Source organism: Sardina pilchardus, chromosome 9 (assembly GCF_963854185.1).
Source record: "Sardina pilchardus chromosome 9, fSarPil1.1, whole genome shotgun sequence".
Lineage (NCBI taxonomy): Eukaryota > Metazoa > Chordata > Actinopteri > Clupeiformes > Clupeidae > Sardina > Sardina pilchardus.
In genome coordinates, this window is record NC_085002.1 from 18,748,861 (window position 1) to 18,760,296 (window position 11,436).

At 46.1% G+C, this 11,436-nt stretch overlaps 1 protein-coding gene across 3 annotated transcripts in view; it reads left to right on the plus strand.

Moving 5' to 3' along the window:
* LOC134092929 (AMP deaminase 2-like) overlaps positions 1–11,436 on the plus strand; it is a 64,055-nt gene that overhangs the window by 47,572 nt on the left and 5,047 nt on the right. For all 3 annotated transcript variants that reach the window (XM_062546115.1, XM_062546113.1, XM_062546116.1), the window contains exons 5-17: positions 710–821; positions 2,193–2,379; positions 3,703–3,844; positions 4,298–4,387; positions 5,457–5,586; positions 5,973–6,167; positions 7,002–7,133; positions 7,684–7,847; positions 8,614–8,740; positions 9,076–9,239; positions 9,680–9,800; positions 9,999–10,172; positions 11,246–11,356. In XM_062546115.1, coding sequence (XP_062402099.1) covers positions 710–821; positions 2,193–2,379; positions 3,703–3,844; positions 4,298–4,387; positions 5,457–5,586; positions 5,973–6,167; positions 7,002–7,133; positions 7,684–7,847; positions 8,614–8,740; positions 9,076–9,239; positions 9,680–9,800; positions 9,999–10,172; positions 11,246–11,356 — 1,849 coding nt within the window. The remainder of the gene's footprint in view (positions 1–709; positions 822–2,192; positions 2,380–3,702; positions 3,845–4,297; positions 4,388–5,456; positions 5,587–5,972; positions 6,168–7,001; positions 7,134–7,683; positions 7,848–8,613; positions 8,741–9,075; positions 9,240–9,679; positions 9,801–9,998; positions 10,173–11,245; positions 11,357–11,436) is intronic.

Sequence of the window (11,436 nt, forward strand, 5' to 3'; positions counted from 1 at the left end):
CACACTTTGAAGTGGCAGCCGTACAGAAAGGCCATCTACCACCCAACACTCCCCCCACCCCAGCGACCTTTAGTTGGACTAATTGGCATCTAGAACTCTCCGAGTCATCACACCTCAGTGTATCCCGCTGGCACGCACACACACACAGAGCGATGTAGTTAAGCCCTCTGATCCTCTGATCTTTACTCTGAAGAGGGTGGATATAGAGGGAGTAATGATATTTTCCAGAAGCGTCTTCTGTCCTCATTATCAGAGACGGCCACCAGAGCCCCGGCTCATGCTGGGCTAACCTCATGACGCAGCACTCGCTGTCACTGAGTTAACCGCTATCTTGCCATCTGGCTATCCCTGACTCGGTTACCTACCCCTTTACCATCCCATCACTGTCCTCTCTTTCCTCTTGGGGATCAATAAAGTATCCATCTACAGTATCTATCTATCTATCTGTCTATCCATCTATCTATCTATCTATCTATCTATCTTTCTATCTGTCTGTCTATCTGTTGGTGACACCTTAAATAAATATCTAAAAACTTCACTTCTGAGTTGCTCCGGTGAACCTTGTTTCTTTTCTTTTTGTCTCTCTTCCCATCCCACCTCAAAGTCTCTTCCTGTCTCTTTGTCCCCTCCCCACAGTCCCTCTTTCTCCCCCCCCCCCCCCCCCTGACTGCCTAGCTAACATTTGCTCCTCTTCCTCCCGCCATTCCAGGTTCCTGAAGGAGCAGAGCATGGTGGACATGGGCCACTTCCCCAAGGAGCGCGACGCGGTGGTGGAGCGCGAGTACCAGCGCGTCTCCATATCGGGAGAGGAGAAGTGCGGGGTGAGACGCTAGCACGGCTGACTCCTCCTCACCGGGACGATGGCCTTTTGACCTCAGCTGTGTTTTTGAGCCTCATTCAGTTGCTGTTTAGCCAGACAGTACCTAAGTTAATAAGATAAAGATCCTCTCGTCCTCTTTTAGGCGTTAGCGTTGTGGTCAGTTAGCTCTTGACGCTTGATAAATGTGATTCTCTCAAAGAAAAGAGAGAGGCTGAGGTCTTTCTTGTGGCAGAGTGCTATTTCAGTGACATCATGTGATGTTCCGGTCAGAATTAGACCTGCATGCTCTTTTTCATGAGCTCTCTCTCTCTCGCTCTCTCTCTCTCTCATTCTCTTGTAAGCGCTCTTTTCTCTCCCTCGGATTCCTGGGGCCAGAGAATGACCTTAAATGGGCATCGTGTGGCGCTGCGTGGGCCAAGAGATGGTTTTATTAGCTCCTTCTCAGGGCACCGCGGCTTTCGCTCCAGCACTCATTAAGCTTAACTCGCAGGGCACGGCAGATGCCCGCATCACAGGGGTCACGGGGTCAGTGCCTGAGCACTCAGCAAATGGATAGGGTGGTGTTCACTGTTTTGTTGCCAGGTCACCGTGGTTTAAAAATAAATGAGAATGGAGGTGTTGTAAATGCCTAGGGGTTTACCTTAGAGTCTCCTCCATATACTAGTGCTCAATGCACCAGTGACAGAGAGCCAGGTGTTGCAAGAGCACCCAGTATATCTGATGACAGCCTGTTGATGTCTGCTGTAGATTGTTACAGTGTCTATGATCATTAAGTCGTGTAGTCCCTTTTGAACATCAACGGTGGACACGGTCCAGAGATTGCACAGAGCTATCCTTTCCCACATGTAGCCTAGGACAGGAAATGGCTTGGGTGAGTCATGTTCACACACCAGTTTAGAATTCTTTTCTCGGAAGTGATTATTTGTTCCTTCTGATTTCCTTGATTTCTGTTCTGACCTCACATGACGAGACCTTGGCCCATGTGATGACCAGACAGAGATCATTTCAAGTGTGAGGGGGCCATAATGACTCCATCGTGATAAACACCATGGCGGTTTTATGATTCAAAGATTGCCCTCAATTTGACCAACCCGATTAAAAAGGCCTAGATTGGTTTAGAAATGTCAAGCTCAGTTAACCATCAAATTGTTCCCACCTTTACTCTAATCAAATTCCCACACGGATGTCTCAGAGATTAATGTAATTTACGAACACCAATACCTCCCTCTCTCTCTCCCTCTCCCCGGGTTTTTCTCTCTACCTCTTTGCCCCACTTTCTGTCTCTCTCTCTCTCTTTCCCATTCTTCGAACCCTTCTGTCTCTCATTCTCTCCCCCTCTTTCTCTCTTTCTCTCCATCCCCCCCTCCCTCAGGTTCCCTTCACAGACCTGGTGGACGCAGCCAAGTGTGTGGTGAAGGCGCTGTTCATCCGGGAGAAGTACATGGCCCTGTCCATGCAGAGCTTCTGCAAGACCACGGCGCACGCGCTGCAGGAGCTGGGGGAGAAGCCCATGGAGCTGCGCGTCTACGAGGAGATCCCCGAGACCCCCGTGGACGCAGGTGAGCCTCACTCGGACGACCCACGGCCTGCATCCAGCACCGTTAGAACCAGGAGAACGCTTAGAACCGTTAGAACGTTTTGAAACATTTTGTAATCACCGCTTTAGATCCTCACAGTTGCACTCCATCACACAGACACTCGAGCCGTTGGCGCTTGGCTGCTGGAACCCTGAAATATGACATTCCTTGAATAAAACTTCAACTCTAGTTTCGGTAATACTTTACTTGATGGTATCTCCCTTCGAGTGACATGACATGGTCATGAACACGACACTGTCATGACACGTGAGCCATAACCCTGACCCTAACCCTAACCCTAATTTGTTATGACAGAAATAACATTTAATGAAAGAAGCAGCATAAACATTTATTACTCATACTATATAAACATTTATAACATTCATGACAGTGTCATGTCACTCTCATGTACTGTAGAGACCTTCAAATTAAGTCCAGCCAAAGTTTCCTTCTGTGAGTAGCTTTGGATTGGATCTGCTAAATGAATACTCAGGCTACAGCCAAGCTACACCGAATGACTAAGTGCTGTGTCGTTTCTGGGGGAGCTTTGAAGTGAGGGATGAGCTACCTCTCTGGCATGTTTTGTTTGGTTGTTATAAATATAATGCAAGTTGCCTGTTTGTTCTCCTCTTTGTGGAGTTGTCCTCCATCCTTGGCCACGAACAGCTCAGTTGCATTCTTTGCAGATGTTGAGAGTTTAGAATATGGCTACCGGTGTATACGGCATTAAAACCTTTCAGTTTTCTTTCATTTGTCCGGCTAGCTTTTCTACTGAAAGGAGCCATTATGCTTGGTTGCACAGTCTGCATTCTGAAATGCCGTGCAAGATCAAGGCCAATAGAACCAGTCAACACGCAGCCGTTGTGTCAGCAGTGTGAGCGCTGGCAGTGATGGTCCATTTGTGGCGGTAGATTATTATTCGCACTAGACTGTTCTCACGTTGCAGTGCATTACTTACAAAACGTAGCTCAATATGAGGAGGACGGAGGACGGGGGGAGGACGGGGGGTGTAAATGTTGTCCCCACCAGGGATGATGATAAGCCCATTTCACAGTGTCTAGGCGTTCGGCCTCATTGATGTTAATGATACCATAATTGGCAGGATAAAACGTCTTCCTGTTTTCTGTCTTTCCTGTGGACTGTGCTGTTCCAGAGGAAGTTGGTTAACGCAGTGGCAACATCTCTTGTGAAATGGGCTAATTAAGCAGGGCCAGGTATACCAAGACCAGAAGGGGGGACATCACCCCCCATTTTCTCTGTTCATATGTTCCTTTCTCTCTTCCCTCTGTGTTTTGGTAATGCCAGATGCCCCAGTGCACCCCCCTGTCTCTGAGACACACCCCTATGAAGGCCAGGATCCCAAGAACATGCCCTCAGACATGGGCTATGGCTGCAAGATGGTGAACGGAGTCGTCCATGTCTACACCAAGAAGAACAACATGGACAAGTAAGAGACATCAGTGGTGTGTGTGTGTGTGTGTGTGTGTGTGTGTGTGTGTGTGTGTGTGTGTGTGTGTGTGTGTGTGTGTGTGTGTGTGTGTGTGTGTGTGTGTGTGTGTGTGTGTGTGTGTGTGTGTGTGTGTGTGTGTGTGTGTGTAGAATTTTAAAGAATCAGTACACACATATGGTAGCATTTGTGTGCATGTGTCTGTGTGCGTGTGTGTGTGTTGTGTAAGAATGCTGTATGTACAGTATGCATACTTTTAAAGAATGTGTGAGTTCACATATGGTAGCATTTGTGTGTGTGTGTCCGTAAGTATCCCACGTGCATCCATCCATGCACTTGATATGCATGTGTGCACGTGGAGCCAGTGTGTTCTGTACTGTCGGTTCTGTTGACAGTAAACTGTGTTGAAAGCATGTGAGTATGGTACAGACATCCCTCCCTGTCCACACACAGGAGCACTGAGCTGGACCTGCCCTACACCGACCTGAAGGAGTACATCGCAGACATGAACATGATGATGGCCCTCATCATCAACGGACCTGTGTGAGTCTCTCTCTCACTCACGGTTTCATTTCTAGGAGAGTTTCAATTGCACAGGAGAGAGGGGAAGGGAGTAAGCGAGCTTAGAGTGCCTTTACTGTAGGTTATCCAAAGCAAAAACATGAAAACAAGACCTAAAAGTTATAGATGATGTAATAGCTGAAGTGTCATTTGTGCCCCATTCACCTTTGTTTGACCTAAAGACAAGCATGTCCTGCTTGGGTAAAACCCAAGTGACCCAGAATTCATTGCACCATAGTCCTACTTGATACATAAAAGGCAACGTTTCGATCCTCCAGTGGGATCGAAACGTTGCCTTTTATGTATCAAAATAAAAAGTGTATTTTGGAGCTTATACCCAGTGTGCCGACCAATCAATCACATTGTTTACCACTTTTGTCCGGCACCTGGATTATTGTTTCTGTGGATGTGCGCACCTCAACCAAACACCATAGTCCTAGTTAAAATAGTCAAGAGCTAAACTGCTTTGTGCAATTGTTTAGTTTGCATGAAGTCTGGTCTATCTAGTCGGTCTAGTCTGTTTTTGTGAAACCGGCCCCTGCTCATAGACTAGGCAAGGCCAGCGCATTGCTACAGAGGGAAATATCTTTTCTTATTTGCTGTACGCAGCTCCCTAAGCTATATAATACATGAAAATGTCAGCTCAGGGACAGTAAAACCAAGCTACGAGACCCATCAGGGTAACAAAAGAAGTTCCACCACGGAGAATGTCTTGATACAATTACTGAAGACTGTCTGTTGTAGTCAGCCTGGGAATAATCAAATCTTTTCCAATTTGGTTTGATACACTGATGCAGTTGATGTAAAAAGACAATGTGATTTTACCCACACAGAGTACTTCAAATTCATGAAGAGGTAACAGGATTCACATGAGTTTTGATGCATGAGGTTAACAGTGGATTTCATTCAGGATGAAGGAATTAGTGAGGAAGTAGTGAAATACAGTCAGTAATCCTCGAGAATTTCAAGAGATTTGATAATCTGTTAACATCAGAGAGTTAAGTGTTGGCTTCCTGACTTCCTGTTTCCTGTCATCCTGGTCCTTTTACAGGAAGTCCTTCTGCTACCGGCGCCTGCAGTACCTGAGTTCAAAGTTCCAGATGCACGTCCTGCTGAACGAGATGAAGGAGCTGGCCGCCCAGAAGAAGGTCCCCCACCGGGACTTCTACAACATCCGCAAGGTGGAGCTCATCAGAACTTCAGCACAGCATCGCCACATTGGCACTTTGAGGACATTTGGAGACATGGCAGGGTCTAGCTGTTTCAGGCCAGGTTCATTACAAGACATGGCAGGGTCTAGCTGTTTCAGGCCAGTTTCATTACTCCTGCGTCAGTTTTATGGGTTGTAAAACCCAAGGAGTTTTAGGTTTTGGATTTAGTGAAGCTATTGTTGCCCTCCATGCTCACTGTCTAACGTCGAGCTTTCATAATCATCTTTTCCCTCTTTCCATCTATTCTTTTCCTCCCTCTTTTTGTCATCCTTTCATTTCCAACCGTCATTTCCAACCCGTCTCCTTGCCTCCCTTGCTTCTGTCTGCTGCCTTTTTCCTCTCTCCCTCCTCCTCAGGTGGACACCCACATCCACGCGTCCTCCTGCATGAACCAGAAGCACCTGCTGCGCTTCATCAAGCGGGCCATGAAGAAGTATCCCGGGGAGATTGTGCACATCGAGCGTGGCCGCGGACAGACCCTCATGGAGGTGTTCGAGACCATGAACCTCACCGCCTTCGACCTCAGCGTCGACACCCTGGACATGCATGCTGTGAGTATAAGTACATGTATATACCGTAATTTCCCGACTATAAGCCGTGGCTTATACATTGATTTAGCAAAATTTCTTCAGCTATGAGGTTAATACAGGGGGGCAGTTAATATGGTGTTAATATGGTTTTGTTTCTTTTAACTTGCATAAAACAATGTCTTATACACAATGCAGCTTATACACAATGCGGCTTATATGCCGGAAATTACTGTACACTTTTTTTTACCTCTGCATTTATCCCAATCCGTGAATTAGTGAACAGACACAGCACACAGTGAACACACAGTGAGGTAAAGCACACACTAACCCTGAGCAGTGAGCTACCTGCTCAACAGCGGCGCTCGAGGGAGCAGTGAGGGGTTAGGTGCCTTGCTCAAGGGCACTTCACCCGTGAACTGGTCGGGGATCGAACTCCGGTTACAAGCTCGAAGCCCTAACCAGTAGGCCACGGCTGCCCCAAGTAATCACAGAGAGGGCAAAGTTAGCTCAGAGTTAGCGCTGCTCAGCCACCACTACACAGAGATTCCAGAGAACCAGAGACCTGCTGGTTGAGATTGATCATTTAATTTGGAATAAGGAATTGATGAAATCTGTATCACAGAAGTTTTATTAGTACTTTGGATCTGCTGAGCCAATTAGTCTAGTGAATTTATGCCAAGTCCCATCTGAATAAAGCTGTGTCTAGTGACTAACTAGATCAATCCTCCTGTGTCTCAGACCTCTGAGGCATAGCATAGCTGATGATTTTCTTTATTAGCTAAAGTGTTAAAAGAAGTCAGGGTTGGTTGAGGCTATGTAGATGGTGTATAGTGGTCATTCTCGCTATGTCCACAGGACCGTAACACGTTCCACCGCTTCGACAAGTTCAATGCCAAATACAACCCCATCGGAGAGTCCATCCTGCGGGAAATCTTCATCAAGACGGACAACCACCTCGAGGGGAAGTACTTTGCCCACATCATTAAGGTACTGTAAAGACGTGAGGCTCAACTGTTCCTTCCCACCCATCATCTAGCTTGTGTCTGCTTGGGCCAAATGTCAGCGGTCATGTGTGCCTGCCCTTGAGTTCCTAACGGGCCAGCTGCATGTATTCTGACACAGGATCAGGCTGACTGTGGTGTTTGACTGTGTGTGGGGTGCTAGGCTATTAAAGTCAGTAATTGAAGGTCCCAGGGGCAGTACAGTAGCTGAGGATCCCTAGGCAGTAAATTGTGTTGAAGATCCCTTGGGAATACAGTAATTTAAGGTCCCTAAGCAGCCCTCTATTTGAAGATCCCAAAACCACACTATATTTGGAGAACCCAAGGCTATACAGTATTTTAAGAAATAAGTTATTATGGATACACTGAATTTATGTTTGTTTATGTATGTCATCTTCATGCCTTGCTATCATAAATGTGCTAAATGTCTAAATGATGTTTCATTTCGTAGTAAGAACGCTGCATACTTCACATTATATATACTACATATTAATGCTAGATTAAAACGCCCTGGCGCCGTCTGTTTGTCTCCTCAGGAGGTGATGGCCGACCTGGAGGAGAGTAAGTACCAGAACGTGGAGCTGCGTCTGTCCATCTACGGGCGCTGCCGCGACGAGTGGGACAAGCTGGCCAAGTGGGCCGTCAAGCACTCCGTCTACTCCGACAACGTGCGCTGGCTCATCCAGGTGCCACGCCTCTTGTGAGTACACGCACCTGTCCCCCAGGCGAGGGAGGGCGGAACTTTAGTGTGGTTGATGCTGCTCTCCAATTGGAGGAGGAGAAAGAGTCGGTACAGACGGTTGAAAAAGGTTCTTAAGGATTTTTGGTACAGATTAAGGAACGTAGAGCTCGTGTCGATTTGCGGCTGTTGGGTGTTCAAACTGAAAGTCTATCTGTCAGTCAACAACAGTACACCCCCCCCCCCCCTATCTACGGTTCTATCTACGTTCTGAGCTCTGAGATATTGAGCTTCAAAGTTTTAGAATTCCATAGAGTTATACTGATAAGCGGAACATACCTCTTTAGACATAATGTCCAAAAATGCATTTTTATACAACTACAAGAAACCCTCATCTCACCTTCTTAAAGTGTCACAGAATGAGAATATGTCAGTAACTCAATTTTGACAAATGTGTCAGATAGAACTTTTGAATTCTACGGGGACGAGTAGTTATTTAGTGGTGCTTTCAGTTCCCTAGTGGCTCTGAACCTGGGATGTCTCTTTGTGAAGAGTCTCAGAGGAAATATTATTAGGGTCATCAGACTCAAGATTGACAAATGTGGTTAAGTATGGCGAGAGAGGTGCTAGTTTACATTGGGTGGTTTTCAGAGTTCACTTGGTGTTGTTCTGCTCTCAGAAAATCTAAGTGTACTTTATAAAAATGTACAATGATTCCACTGTTACTGAACATTTTGTGTGAATGTAACGGTAACAACACCGAGTCCTCTCTTGTATGTGTTTCCAGTGACGTTTACCACACTAAGAAACAGCTGGCCAACTTCCAGGAGATGCTGGAGAACATCTTCATGCCCTTATTTGAGGTCACTGTGGACCCGCGCAGCCACCCGGAACTCCACCTCTTCCTTCAGCACGTGAGTGACAGCAAAGCTGCCTGATGGGGGGGAAAGGGCGCCCTCTGCTGCTCAGCGGTTGCAGCTGCCAGACTACCCATTTGGCTTTGAAATATTTGATGATTAGATCATAAGTTGATTAATAGAAAGAAATAGCTGTATAATAAGCAATATAAGAGCAATACAGTATAGTATAACATGTCATGCCAGCACTTAAAGTGGCTGATATTGCATGTAGAAATATTTAACAACATTTATGGGGGGTTTTTCCGTCTGTGTGTGTGTGTGTGTTTATGAATGTGTGTGTGTGTGTGTGTGTGTGTATGTGTGTGTGTCTGTGTGTGTCATCTCCGTAGGTGGTGGGCTTTGACAGTGTGGACGACGAGTCCAAGCCGGAGCACCACATCTTCAACATGGACAGCCCTCTGCCCCACAAGTGGACGGAGGTGAACAACCCACCCTACTCCTACTACCTCTACTACACGTATGCCAACATGACCGTGCTCAACCACCTGCGCAGGTAAGATCTCAGCAGCACGCCGCCCACAGGCCACCTGCCTCTCAGTGCGCAGGTAGAGGTTGATACGTTTAGCTGCGAGAAATATTTGTGAGGAAAAATGGCTGTTTTATTAGTGTCACATACAGTACATGTACTTAATATGGTTTTGTATTGGTCATGACATATTATACCACTTCAGAGTAAGAGAAGTGTGCTAGATCACTACAGTAATTTCCTCTGTATTAGCGGCATTGTGTATACTGTAAGCCGCAGGACAATGTTTTTTTGCAAGTTAAAAGAAACAAAACCATATCAACTGCCCCCATGTATTAACCTCATAGCTGCAGAAATTTTGTATAATATTTTGGAAATTACGGTAGCCGTATTATCATATTAACATTAGCAATATTGGAATAGACAAAAGTATGCTAAAATACACATCCATCTTTATCATTCTACAGGAGGCGGGGCTTCCACACATTTGTGCTGCGACCCCATTGTGGGGAGGCGGGGCCTATCCACCATCTGGTGTCGGGCTTCTTGCTGTCTCAGAACATCTCCCACGGACTGCTGCTGAGGAAGGTGAGAGACACGCCTCTGACATCACTCTGACACACAGACAGATGTTTGTTGCGTGTCGACAGATGCACAAGCATCTGTGCATTTGTGTTTGAGAGAAGAAGCTTATTTAATTATCTTTTTATTTTAATGTCTATTTATTACAGTGTGTTGGGGTACTGAATGTTCTGACCACCACTGACCCATGTTTTCTCCTCACAGGCTCCAGTGCTGCAGTACCTGTACTACTTGGCCCAGATTGGTATTGCTATGTCCCCGCTTAGCAACAACAGTCTGTTCCTTAGTTACCACCGCAACCCCCTGCCCGAGTACCTGTCCCGCGGACTCATGGTCTCCCTGTCCACAGACGACCCCTTACAGTTCCACTTCACCAAGGTCAGCACGGCACCAGTCAAACCCGACTTGTGCCATTATACGGCAGATATAATGTCTTAATGTTCTACATTAGGGCTGATGTAGGGCTCTGATTTGTTTGACATGGTATGCACAATGCAATGCATTAATAACCCACACACACACACACACACACACACACTCTCTAATGCTAATTTAATTAACCGGGCAAAACTGGGCACTATGCTGCATGCAAGCCCTGGTGGGTCAATGCACTGATGAGGAACTTCTTTGTACATGAATTTGTTTAAAGGGACACTTCACCGATTAGCATTAAGCTTTGTATCTTTAGAAAATCAGTCATGTTTTTGAATGGTCATGCATCATTCCCTTGAGATGGGAGAAACACGGATTTCAATGAAACCCATGAATAGGACTTCCTGCTTTCAATGATGTAAAATTATGATTTTTACATCATTGAAAGCAGGAAGTCCAACATTGAAATCCGTATTTCTCCCATCTCAAGGAAAACTGAGGGAATGATGCACAACCATTCAAAAACATGACTGGTTTTCTAAAGATACAAAGCTTAATGCTAATCGGTGAATTGTCCCTTTAAAGATGACATAGAATGGATGAGATGATGTTGAGATAGGTGTGCAACATTTAGCCGTCAAAAACATGCTCAGGTGTTCATTTTCAATCCCATTGACAGCTCTATAATTAGGCTGGGGAATAGAATGGCCCATTATAGAAGATATCTAGCACCTCTTCATGCTTATCTGGCACCCACATGAATAATTCATTCCAGACTGCAGAAGGATATTGGTATCACCCTCTGTTCCCACTGTGTCATTTACGTAGCACAGTGACCGAGCACATTTTGCACTGTGGAACTAAATTAGTACCTTTAGCCTTTACTGTTTAATATAGGTATATATAGGTATCTTTTTCAGAGTATATAAGTTTGTTTATGCGTGTGCATGCGCTGTGTGTGTGTGTGTGTGTGTGTGTGTCCGGGGTGTGTGTGTGTGTGTGTGTGTGTGTGTGTGTGTGTGTGCGGATGTGTGTGTGTGTGTGTGTGTGTGCGTGCGCGCGTGTTCCATTTGACACAGGAGCCCCTGATGGAGGAGTACAGCATCGCCACCCAGGTGTGGAAGCTCAGCTCCTGCGACATGTGTGAGCTGTCCAGGAACAGCGTCCTCATGAGCGGCTTCTCCCACAAAGTGAGTGGACACTCTCACAGCCTGTCTCTGTCCACTGCTCTTTTTATATAGCTTTTTCTCTCCTCCCAAACATTGCATGG